General features: G+C 51.8%; 4 protein-coding genes across 4 annotated transcripts; 1 reads left to right on the top strand and 3 right to left on the bottom strand.

The window, feature by feature from the left end:
• Positions 1–2,351: 2,351 nt before the first annotated feature.
• npl4 (nuclear protein localization protein 4) lies at positions 2,352–4,515 on the top strand (the record flags this gene model as incomplete). The annotated part of the gene is made up of 4 exons (XM_056662995.1): positions 2,352–2,444; positions 2,529–2,659; positions 2,716–4,174; positions 4,240–4,515. 4 exons carry the CDS (start codon positions 2,352–2,354, stop codon positions 4,513–4,515), a joined length of 1,959 nt encoding a protein of 652 aa, XP_056525108.1.
• A 694-nt stretch (positions 4,516–5,209) lies between these two features.
• N7515_002252 (DUF2417 domain-containing protein) lies at positions 5,210–6,908 on the bottom strand (the record flags this gene model as incomplete). Its single annotated transcript, XM_056662996.1, has 2 exons — positions 5,210–6,649; positions 6,726–6,908. The coding sequence occupies 2 exons, from the start codon at positions 6,906–6,908 to the stop codon at positions 5,210–5,212; spliced, it is 1,623 nt and encodes a 540-aa protein (XP_056525109.1).
• A 422-nt stretch (positions 6,909–7,330) lies between these two features.
• On the bottom strand, positions 7,331–7,624 carry N7515_002253 (NmrA-like family protein; the record flags this gene model as incomplete). The annotated part of the gene is made up of 2 exons (XM_056662997.1): positions 7,331–7,391; positions 7,443–7,624. The coding sequence occupies 2 exons, from the start codon at positions 7,622–7,624 to the stop codon at positions 7,331–7,333; spliced, it is 243 nt and encodes an 80-aa protein (XP_056525110.1).
• Positions 7,625–8,171: 547 nt separating this feature from the next.
• N7515_002254 (uncharacterized protein) lies at positions 8,172–11,048 on the bottom strand (the record flags this gene model as incomplete). The annotated part of the gene is made up of 1 exon (XM_056662998.1): positions 8,172–11,048. The coding sequence occupies one exon, from the start codon at positions 11,046–11,048 to the stop codon at positions 8,172–8,174; it is 2,877 nt and encodes a 958-aa protein (XP_056525111.1).
• Positions 11,049–12,400: the final 1,352 nt, after the last annotated feature.

A 12,400-nucleotide genomic window follows, 5' to 3' on the forward strand; every position in this document is an offset into this window, starting at 1 on the left:
ATTACAGTCCTCCAGCTGCCAAGAGGCGCCGCCTGGAGGCAGAGACCCTCGATGCGACCGTGAATCGACGGTGCTCATGAGCAAGGTTCGAGGCTATCGGGAAGAAGGAGTAAGTAACTATGGAGATCCCACGGAGGGACTTGGGTTCTTGTTGGACGATTGTCTTTCACTTACTGTATAGAAACTTGTTCCAGTCCTTGATCGTCTTTCCCACCGAGCCCCAATTGGTGGTTTGTTGCGACTTCCGATTGGAGGACTGTCTTGGTCGTTTTTGATGGTTGGTGGCCCCGTAGTCGCTGCCAAATGCGGGATGGAGGGAATTCCCATATTGGCGGAGTGGTGTTGACTTCAAGTGAGAAGTCGCGGACTTGGGTGTCGACTGGATTCACCGCGCGCAATGTGGCTGCGCGGCATGATGGCCACGCCATCGATGCGACCGTGAATCGAAAGTGCTCATCAGCAAGGTGCTGGATCTCAAAGGCACTCGACCTCTATTGGAGATGATCTGAGACGCCTATCATCGAGGCTGCGACGTCGTCAGTCTCAAGTTTCGTCATGGAGATGGTCTGCACACTCGGAGTGATGCAAAGAGGAAAGGGGATAGCGGGATGAGGAGACAGCGGGATGAGGAGACAGCGGGATGAGGAGATGGCGGGATACTTACCAAGAGAGACGAGAGGTCAGTCCCCCTCGAGGCAGCGAGGCAGCGAGGCAGTCAAGGGAAGGATGCGCTTGGGGCCCTTGATATTCTACTCGGACGTTATGGGGCGCCTCATCGACCGATTCCACACATCAGATCAATCAGGAGGCTCGTTGTCGCAGGTTTATTGATTGGTCTGGGGGTGAAGGTTGATGGGGGAATCGATTCAGAAAGGGGAAGATAAAGTGAGAGGGAGGGCACGACTAATCACGCGAGCATATGACAGCCTTGGAACGCCATAAGCGCTTGCTATCTTGGACATGACCAGATCGATCAAGGCGAGCGCATTGGAGGGTCGTGTCACATTGCGCTTTCCTGAGGTTGCGTTGCGACACATGAGATTGTGTATTGTCCTGTGTTGACTGGTGAGTCTACTAATCGATTGAGACTAACTATGTACAAGAGCCGTGGAATGGTTTCAGTCAACCATCAGTTATGACAAACTGATATGTCTACCGTTGAGTCATGGGGTGCACCTTTCGTACTAACATCCGTCATCCATCTCAAAGCCGAAGTAGAAGCTGAAAGATGGCTCGGCAAAGCACTGAGAGCAGCCGCAGACCGGGGGACAAGGATCGTTTGATCAGTGGTGAATGCATCAAACGACATTCTACACGTTGCAGGGCCAATGGCTCGTACAATTACTCTTTGGTTCCTCGACAACTGGTATATATACGCAGCTCGTCCATGTTAACAAGTATGTAAGTTATATTCCGCATTCCCGCGTACTGATTACAGGTACTCAAAATGAAGTACTCGGAATACGACAGCAATTCAAGCGAATGCAAACGAAATGCAAACGACAACCCAACGGAGCCGAAATCCACACCAATTTCCCATCTATCTGCCGTAATTTGCGGTCAATCACTGTTTCAACAAAGTATTCGCATTACGCCTGGGCAGCGTACTCGAATGTCTTTCCGACAAGAACATCTTGGCCGGCAACAGAAAAAACCGTACAGTGGGCTTCCTTGTAAGTCTTCGTCTTGTAATCTGTCAGATTTTGCACCTCATTTTCATTCTACATGATTGCACGCATACTCCAAATCTCCTAGCCCGACTCCCCGTCTATCAAGGCGGGATAATCACCTGGTGCAGGTGGGTTGCTGATAAGCTTTGCCTTGCGCATTATGGAGGCTTCGGGAAGCTGCAGGATTTACTTGAGGGTCTTCGGTATTGTAAGGTTCCGGTGGAAAGGTAGTAGACTAGATATACAGGATAAGGTACCCGTAGGTATAGGTAGTTCGTCCTCAATGTTGGGGAGGTAGGTAGTAGGTAGTCGGCTGATGCGAGTCGCAATTGGACTTAGGGCGTCAGACCCTCGTTGCGCGACGCGTCTGAGAGTTTGAGTCTTGACTCCATCGTTTCCAACGGCTTTTCAGTTAGCGCCTGTGATATTCATTTCTTCAAAGAGACGTATCAAATAGTTTCTACCTAGTCTTCCAATTCTATCCAAAATTCCAGTCAGCCGCGGGGTGTTCTGCCAGCCATACGGTCATACCGCCCTCCAGCTGTGACGTGACCAGGGAAGCTTCCAATTCAACGTCTCTTCTTGAATGTGTCTCTTTACTCGCTCATGAGCATCTGAAAGTGAAGCTACTGTCTCTCGCATTTGTTCTTTGACAGTACTCTCAGCTCGTCATCATCCAACATGGCATCCATTCTACTGCGGTTTGAGAGTCGAAACGGCCAATTTCGACTCACGGTCAACCCGCAGGAACTCTTTCCATCACTTCATAAAAAGGTAAGTCATGGCACTGCTATAAGCGGACTAGACAGGAGAGCGGAGAAGATGAATTCAAGAAGCTAACCAGACAATTGGTATCAGATTCTAGAACACCTACCGGCTGACGTCGACCCTTCCTCCATCACCCTTTCAAATAAACCGATCGGCACAGGTGGAGAGGAAAGAGAACTAGAAAGTCTACAAGGGGTTTCGCTGCAGAAAGTTGGTCTCAAGTAAGCGCCCCATATCTTTCCCCATGCGAAACGAGTTACTCACGCGTCACCTGGAGGCATGGCGATAAGCTCTTTGTCGGGTACAAGGAGCAGGCGCAACAGAATGGAGTCTCGAACGGCGATAAACCCACCACTCAAGAACACCGACTAAATGGAGCCCCGGTCCCCTCGCAACAGACAGTCCCGATCCGTTCGCAACCAACCCCTTCCACCTTAAGCAAGAATCCGTGGGAACTGGTTCAACAGTCCCCACTAGACAACTTGCTGGACAAGAAGGATGGAAAGATAAAGCGTGGCATGGACTACAAGATGTGCAGACATGGTCCTCGAGGCATGTGCGATTACTGCATGCCACTCGAGCCTTACGACTCGAAATACATGGCAGAGAAGAAAATCAAACACCTCTCTTTCCACTCATACTTGCGGAAGATCAATGCCGCAACGAATAAGCCCGAAATGGGAACATCGTTCATGCCGCCGCTCAGCGAGCCATATTACCGAGTTCGATCCGACTGCCCCTCGGGGCATTCACCTTGGCCAGAAGGAATCTGCACCAAGTGTCAGCCGAGTGCAATCAGTCTGCAGCCCCAGGAGTTCCGCTCGGTAGACCATGTGGAGTTCGCATCCCCCGATTTGATCAATTCTCTCCTCGATTTCTGGCGAAAGTCCGGTGCCCAACGACTAGGGTTCTTGTACGGCACATACGAGGAGTACACTGAAGTGCCACTCGGTGTCAAGGCTGTCGTGCAAGCAATCTATGAGCCTCCACAGATGGGCGAAGTCGATGGCGTCACCCTTCATGACTGGCAGAACGAAAAGGAAGTGGACGAGGTAGCCCGTCTCTGCGGGTTGCAGAAGGTTGGTGTGATTTTTACTGACCTCGTTGATGCTGGTCGTGGAGATGGATCAGTGGTTTGCAAACGACACATCGACTCATATTTCTTGTCTTCACTCGAAATCGTATTTGCTGCACGACTCCAAGCACAAAATCCCAAGTCAACAAAATGGAGCCGCACAGGACAGTTCGGCTCGGACTTTGTAACGTGTGTGCTCAGCGGAGACGAAACAGGTGCGATTTCTATCAGCTCATACCAAGCCTCTGTTTCTGCAGTTGAGATGGTTCGAGGCGATATCATCGAACCCTCCGCGGACCCGACCGTGATGCTAGTGCAATCAGAGCATGACGAAGACCTCGGAAGCAGAACAAGATACATCCCTGAGGTGTTCTATCGACGAATTAATGAGTACGGAGCAAGCGTTCAAGAAAGCGCCGAGCCAAGTTTCCCCGTGGAGTTCCTTCTAGTCACCCTCACCCACGGATTCCCCAAAGAGTCATCCCCATTATTTACCGACAGTCGCTTCCCTATCGAGAACCGTGAAGTTGTCGGCGAAAGCCAAGAGCTTCGACATGTTGCTCAGAAACTCATGTCGCATGGTGATCCCGATAAAGCCATCCAAGCCATTTCAGATTTCCACATCCTGTGCTTCTTGCATGGACTTGGCACATTCAGCAAGGTCAGTGTTTGGTTCTGTATAATATGATCTAATATCTGTGACGCTAACCAAACTTTCTCGCTCAGGATGAGGAATCACTCCTCTGCCGTGTGGCCCGAACAAAGTCCGCCTCCGAGGGCATGCAGCTTGTGAATACCCCAGGATGGGCGACGTTGATGACAATCCTTCAGGAGAGTGGTGAGCGTCCCCCCAAGCGGCCCAGGTCCATCCCGGTCCGGCCTTCGGATTCCCGAATACGGAAACCTGGCGACCCCTTACCTTCCACCCTACCCCGCAACACATCTCCCAGTCCCGAGAGTGAGCAGCTTGCTAAGAGGTTTAAGGGAGCTAGTTTAGAGTGACGACTTTCGTCTTTCCATCGGCCGCGTCGCACTCACATACCATTCGGTTCATCTCGCCGCCCCGTGTCCACCCAGGAATAGTACGGAAGAGGATCTACTGGGTAGCCATCGCCCCCTTCTTGTGAGGGATCGTCAATGCTTGAATATGAGATAGGGATCTGGTAGTAGGAGGTGAATGGTGCGCAAGGCCTGGGGGTCGGTACTCGGTAGCTAGGTATAGTAGCCAGAGCATTAACACTACTATTCATCCACAGAATATATCACTAGGTACCTACTGAAATCCAATCTATCTTTTGACAGTGGGCTATCAAACGCATCTTTCCACGGTCCGGTATTTGCTACCTATTATGATTCACGTCTTTACATTTAGGTAGGTACTGGATACCAAGAATACTCGTCGGAATACCTAGATATAGGAATACCGTAGTGACACGGTGTTCGAGTGAAGACGGTATTCGAGATTTCCCCTTCAAAAATGCAGAGTGAGGCCGAATACCGTATTCTCCCAAAATACTGCATCACTACGGTATCTAATAATCTAGGTAAAACATGGGCGGGGCAACATGGAGTAGAGATGAGATTGTCATTGAGATGCACCCATTGCAACGAGCCTTATAATAGCATAAACAAACGCCTAATAACAATGCTAACCGACGTAAAAAAACGAAACGAATCATCAGTGAGAACCTCGGAATCAATCTGATGCTACATCCTCCTGGCATTTCCTCACAAGTTCCTTCAAACGCCTCTCCAACAACTCCCTTCCCCGTGCAGTCATCCACACCTCATGAGGTGCATCATCAGCAACATCCCAAGCCAAAAGATTATCCGTAAAATGGGAAAGATCCTCCTGTCTCTCCTCCCACTTCCGATCCCTCTTAACTCTCCTCCCAGAACTAACAACCACAGCAGGAACATGACCCATCTGCACATGTCTGGCCGACTCCATCTCCGCCGCAGTCATAGTACCCGCAACGAGACTCTCCTGCAGCTTAGCCTTGATAAATTTCCCAGACTGATAAGCCGATTGTCCAACGACACGGTCCTGGCGCGTGCGACCACGTACAATCGCACCAGCAAGTCTATCCAACCCCAACGGCGAAAGAACGCCCCGAAGCCAGAGCATAAAGCCACGACCCGGGCGTCCGAGATCACCCAGGTACGCCTCGTGCAGCGGGTCGATCATGAAGATCCCCCGCACCTCGAGGAGGTGACGACTGGCAAAGAGTCTGGAATGGAGACTGCCGACGCCGGCTGAAACGGCTACCCAGGGACCGGTCTCGCCCGCTAAAGCTAGGGCTTCGGCGAGTGCGTCTGCGGACATTCCGGCGGAATGGGGCGAGGGCGCGTTATCGGACCAGCCGAAGCCCGGTCGGTCCCAATAGCAGTAGCGATTGATACTACCGCGGAGACGCATGTCGTCGATGAAGGGCTGGAGTGTATGTTCGACGGGTCCCTCGCCGCCCTCGAGGAGGATGGTTGGGACGGTTTGGTTGGCTGTTGTTGTCTTTTCGCCAACGCAGACGAGATGCACTTGGTAGCTGTCGCCGTTTACTAGGTAGCGCTCACCGGGGGCTGCGAGTCCTGCATCTGTAGAGCGCAGGATGAGCGTGGCGGTGAACAAGAGGGCTGCTATTGCCATGGTGGCTAGGAGGATCGTTTCGGCGAAGACGGCGATCCACTCCAGTAGTGAGCGACGGGTCTCTTCGCGGCCGGTTAGTCGTTCTTCTTCCTCGCGCTTGCCCCAGGTTACGGCACGGTTCTGAGTCACTTGGTAGACGGAGATTAGCGTTACCCAGACGACGGAGCCGATGCCGACCCAGCCTTCTTCGAGGCGGAGACGCGGTACGGCGAGGATGATGATCATGTCGATTAGGAGGAGGATGGCCAGGATGATGCCGGAGATTGTCATGGGCTTGGAGGGGACTGCGAAGAATAGTAGGCCCAGGACGAGGTAGCCTGTTGCTAGGGTTGTGTATGCGAAGGCGAAGAAACCTGAGCCGCGTGGGTGGATCATTGACGGACTGACGAAGATGGAGACTAGGAGGAATATCCACCATATGAAGCTCAGTACTAGTGCGATGATGCTGACGCCACGCAAGGCGCGGACGCTCCAGAGGTTGTAGGGCGATATCTAGTTTGCATGTTAGCTGTGCTCTTTCGTGGTTGACATAGGAGATTGATTGGTTTGATAGTGAATGGAAACTTACAGCTGGATCATCTGGACTCAAATATCCCTGGTTAATTCCAGGGAGCAGCCTTGAGCGCTCGGTTGGTTCTTCATATCTGTGTGGCGCGCTGTGATCTTCCCGATCTTGACGATGGGGTGACTCTGTGGACCTGTTGGACCTGTTGGACCTGTCTGGGTCATCGCTGTGACCCCAGAGAACCATTATGGATGAATGGATGAATGTCGATCTTTGCTTTAGTGGGAGCAATAGATTAATTAACTGGGGAAGATCAAAAAGAGAAACAGGCGATCTAATATCTGGGGTCGGGGTATGACATCATGCTCCAATCAAGTAATGCAGACAAACACAGTAAACTCAATATCTTGGAATATCTGGGATATTCATGTAGGACAAAAGCTTAATCTCTGATAATGTGATTGTTGGCCAACTACACAGTAACTACCTAGAACTTAGAGACTACTGGCATAGGTTAAAGTGACACTCGGTCCGAAACTATGGAGCCTGATCTACTTCGGCCCGAAACGACAGCCGTTCATCAATAGACTTGAATTGGTATAACATTGGAAATATTCGAATAAGGGAACAATAGCTCGATCCATATCCTAGCCTTCGCTCTTTTAGAACTACAGTGTGCTCAATCCAGAGGACCAATTGCCATTACCATCCGGGTGTAGGTTCCGTCGACTGTAAACTGTTAGCGAGCTCTCTCAGTTTTTGGTGTCTAACGTGGCCAACCGTGGTGGGTCAGTGGAGATCTCAATGCCCTTAGTATCCCCAGTAGCTTTAGAAGCCATGTATCTCATAAAAAGAGTCGTGTTGACGACCGCCGCTGTTTCATCTGCAAAGTCAAGCAACGGCGTCTTTTGGATGATTAGTTGTTCGGAAGCCAAGTATGCAATCAAAATTCGAGCCTTCATGTTTTGAAACGAGCTGATAACCATGACAGGTACCGTCTCGGTAGCTGACGGCAGTTCGTCGCTATTCAGGCGGGTTATAGTAACTAGGATGATAGCAAGAACTTCCAAGGTTGACAGCCTGTCATCTGGCGGCTGGCATATACACCTGCGTACCCGGGTCAGATTCGAGGGATCATCACCAGCCCATCCGCAAGGATCTACCCGATCCAAAGATCCTTCCACAAACAAAGCCAGCCAGGCCACCATTTCCAGACGAAAATCATTTTGGCCGGAGCTCCTCCCATCACCGGGCTGACAACCTAGCTCTTTCCCTCACAGCCCTGGAAAGCCTGTGATATATAGATATAGAACACCTGGATTATTGGAATAAGCTGCGGTTTCGTACTGGGTTATTGGGTTTCAACAGCTACGTGCTGGTCTCAAATTAGAGTGCAAGCAACTCATCAATATGTACAAGGGCAAAAGATCATCACCAGTAAACCCAGAGCTTAGAAGAGAAACAGTGAATAGTTCATCAAGTCAACAAAAAGGAAAAAGAGAATGTCATTCAACGTTGGTGAGTAATTCGAGCACCACTGAGACTGGACTTATCCGACATCCACCCAGACTCAATATCCTCAATCATATTGTCCAGCTGTTTGATATTCGCCCGACCATGGTAAGCCCCCGTCTCATGACCACTATACTCACTACTGCGAGAAGAGCTAACCCAGCTATCCGGGCGCGACGCATGACGACCGGAATACTGATTCGAAAACGGAGCATGTTGGTATGGCTGCTGGGAGATGCCCGGATTGAGACTGAGACCGTCGAGGAGAGGATTCTTCCCTCCAGCATTGAGTGCCGCCATGAGAGCAGCCTGGAGAATTTGGTTCTGGCGCTCCAAATTTGCAACCCGGTCTTCGAGGTAGTGGTCTACTTGAGGAGCGGGGCGGACGTGGTGGCTGCTGCGAGACTCTCTCGATCGGTGGGAATATTGGGTCTGGGGAGGTGGAGCCTTGTCCAGGCTGTGGAGGCTGTGGTTTTGAGGTGGTGGCGGCCGTGTGGGTTGCGGGTAGCGGAGGCGAGCGTGGGACATCTGGCGTTCATCGACTGTCTCGTAGCCTCGACGTGTTTGCTGTGAGCGTTGGGATTTGATGCGGCGTGAGGATTTGGTATTGGAGCTAGGACCGCAGACTTCCTCGTCTGAGGAGGGAATTGGAGATTCGGAACGAGAGTTGGAGTAACTTTGTTGATATGGTTCGGGGAAAGTCTCATGTCTAAGGCTGCTCCCTGAGCTGTTGCTCCGAGACATACTCGTGTTTCGATGTAGTGCCGGTCCAGAAAGTGCCTCCATACTTCTCATCGAAGACAGAAGAGCTGCGTTGGGTGCGGTGTAGTTGCGCTGACCTACTCTTAGCCCGGAAGGCGGGGGAGGAGGTGCTTGCTGGGGAGGAGGAGCTGATGGGAGAGCTGCAGTTGGCGGAGGTGATGGCAGACCGAAGGGAAGGTTCTTTCGACCGAGCTGGGAATTGATCTGAAGTCCCTTGACGACGGTATCCTTACCCTGAGACATTGCTGGGTTAGAGTGTCCCAAAACAGGCGAGTCAGCGAGAGGTTGCCCTTCAGCCGCCTTCTCGGCAGACTGGCTTGAAGGGCTCGCGGGCGGCTCCTGCACTCGGGGAATGCGCACGCTAGAAGCACGTCCTCGAGGAGCGGACTGTCCTGAGCTTTGCTTGGAGTGTTCCGAGATTGAGGGAGTAAATAGGCTGTCCTCATCATCAGCCATTGAGCCTCCACCACCAATGCTGCCAAGAGCGGTTGCTGGACGCGAGTCAAGTGTGCAAAGGCTGGGACTAGCACCACTGGATTCCAGTTCCTGATCTTCCGACAGGCTTGCTGAAGAGAATTGTAGATTGGAAGACATCGGACCCGAACGCATTGCTCTAATAGCGCGAGTGTTGATGCTCGGAGGAGCACTGGGAGATCGTTCGGCTTCGGGCAGTGATGGAAGAGGTCTTGTAGGCGCTGGCAGAGGAAATGCCTTCAGTGTGCCCAGAGACAACGAGACCGGTCGAGATGGAATCGGATCATCCGAGACAGATTCTTTGAGGACCTTCTCCGAAGGTGCAGATGGACTGTGATCCTCGACAGGCGCGAGGGCACCTGAGCACGTGGGTTCTTCCTCATTAACAGGGGCACATACGGAAACATCAGATGATTTTCGTGGCTCATCTGGAGCTTCCGGTGTGTGCCCAGTTCGTGGACTCGATATCGGCGATGTTGCGATATTATCGATGGTTCGGTACCGAGGAACAACTGAAGTCCTCCACACAGGTTTCGTCGATTTGGGAGGGGGTGTCACATCAGGGAAGAGTTTCAATGCGGGTTGCGAAGGAGTCACGCTGCGAGACAACGGTTTCTCTGGTGGGTCTCGCTTTGGACTATCAATGGACGGTCTGGGGAGTGAGTCTGAATCATTCACACTCGCAGGCGTATTAGGGGTGACTCTTGAAATGGAGTCAGTGTCCTGAGAAGTACCACCTGTACTCGACTCTGCTGAGTTAGATGGCGGTTGGATCAGTTCATCAATTGATGCATTCCGGTAGGAACTATCGGTGGAAGTCAGGGGGGAGTCCGGTCTGGCGACTCCTGCGGAATTTGAAACCGCCGAAGAGCCCGAAACCGGAACAGCTGATGCGTTTTGGGATGAGGCGGGTTCAGTGGGCTGATACGGCGGCGGCACCGAATCGTCGAATTCCGAAGAGAGTGAAACTGCGACGTCAACCATTGAACTGAAATCGCCAAGATCCAGAGAAGCCAAGCGGCGCCCTGTGTCGGTTGGCCGGCTAGGGGCCTCGACCTTGGCTTGTAACCATGGCTGGCCAACGTTCTCTACATCTTTCCTGGTTTTAGAAAGGGACCGAGAAAGAGACAGGCTTTCTTTTGACCGCTTTGCCTCCTTTTGCACCATTCGCTCCTTCGGCGGCAGAGGCGTAGTGATAAGAAACCCCTCCCTTGTCAATGCTTCGATCTGGCGCTGCTGTTTTTCCTGTTTCGACTTGGGCGACGATTCTTTCTTTGGGCGCTGGGCAAACTGGAAGAGGCGACGATGAAATGGCTTTTCCTGCTCGGGTTCGGGCTTCGGTTTCACCGCCGGAGGCGACATAGCAACCGGAAGTGCAGTAGTGGTGTCCGAAGGACTCGAGGGTGGGGGCTGAGAGTGAGTGCGAGAGTGAGGTTGACGTTCCGATTGAGGTTCAGGCGATGGATTAGAGGGCGTATTCGGAGACTGGAAGAATCGTACCATGTCGACCAGGCTTTCATTCCTGCTAGGCCGTTCGGCTGTCCCTGCTGAGCGGGCTTGCGGTCGTGGAGCACTGCCACCTCGAGGCCTTGAGAGCATTGGCTCAGATGTTGGCACAAATGTCTTTGTGGATGTCATGTTGGATAATCTGCGTTTCGAAGGAGGATCAGGCCGATATGTTCGAACTATTGGGCTTGGTGCGACAGCACAGTCTTGCGGTGAATCCCACTGATGCATAGGGAGACCGAGCAGCAATCACTGGCTGGCTTTGCAATTCGACGGTTTCCGGGCGTCGACATCCAAATGCAGCGTCCCTGAAGGAAGCAATGGATGATGCTATGCTTCCACGTTAGACGGACCAACCAAGGTGCAGGATTTAGAGCACGACATGCTCACCTGCTTGAAGGGGTCGGCGAGCGAGGTGGCCGGGGAGGCTATATAGAGTGAGAATAATCTGATATGTTGACGTATGATGACACCGGGCACTATATACGGGGGTGCCAATATGTACAAAATCGACCGTGGGCGAAATGGGATCTGAAAGAAAGGATTCGAAACGAGCAAACAAAAGTCAAAACTATGACGAGGCAACCGGGAAGAGGGAGAGTTTTATTATGTCTCGAGGTGAGCTGTCGCATCCTTACTTGTCGGGGATCCTCGAGCTAGGACGCAGGAGTAGTCCGGGGGCCCCCCTCTCCCGGATCCTGGAAAGGTACAGACAGGATAGTTGAGGCTAAAACTGTAGTCCGAATCCGAAAGACAGGTCCTGCAGATAATAGAAAATTGGGTTCGCCCAAAGGGATTCGTCCCAGCAAGGCCTGTGGAGCCCATTTCCAGACATCGCCGGCTATCAAACACGCCGGTGACACCTGCGATGTGTACATTGGAGGCAGGTCGGGAGCGGGAATGTAATATGACACAGCGCAGGTATGACAAACTTGGTCGTGCTGCTATGATGCAGCTGCAGGATGCCGTCTGGGATCCGTTTTTTTTTCATTGTGTCTATTGTCGCAGTGACAATACAGGTCAACCACAGGCCAATAGTCAATTGAACTGATTCATTTTATTGGCTTTTCTCCTTCCTTTTTCCCCTTTGATATGGACGCAAGGGATGGGGTCTGAAGAGCTAAAGTGCCGAAATAGAAAACGTCTAGCCCTGTACTCCGCAGTGGATGTGAGGTATCGGATCCATCGACAAAGAACCCACGGACTCTCAAGTCAAACAGTTAGATTTAGTGGGTAGTAGTAGTAGTTTAGTGGCATGATCCTCGAAGATCAAAGAGTTCAGATCGGAGCTGTGCAGATCCGAATCCTCTGGACGGGTAGAAGCAGTCGATCATGGTCATAGTGGATCGTTGTAAGGGACAAAAGTACAGATCGGAGGAGATAGTTCACACTTACCTAATGGAACTATTGGGGATCGATCGAGCTAACTCGACTAGTGTCTAGTGAGATATTTCTATGGGACTTGATCACGCACCTTAACTTCC

The sequence above is a fragment of the Penicillium bovifimosum genome (assembly GCF_028826915.1).
Source record: "Penicillium bovifimosum strain IBT 22155 chromosome Unknown utg000002l_segment0_segment0, whole genome shotgun sequence".
NCBI lineage: Eukaryota > Fungi > Ascomycota > Eurotiomycetes > Eurotiales > Aspergillaceae > Penicillium > Penicillium bovifimosum.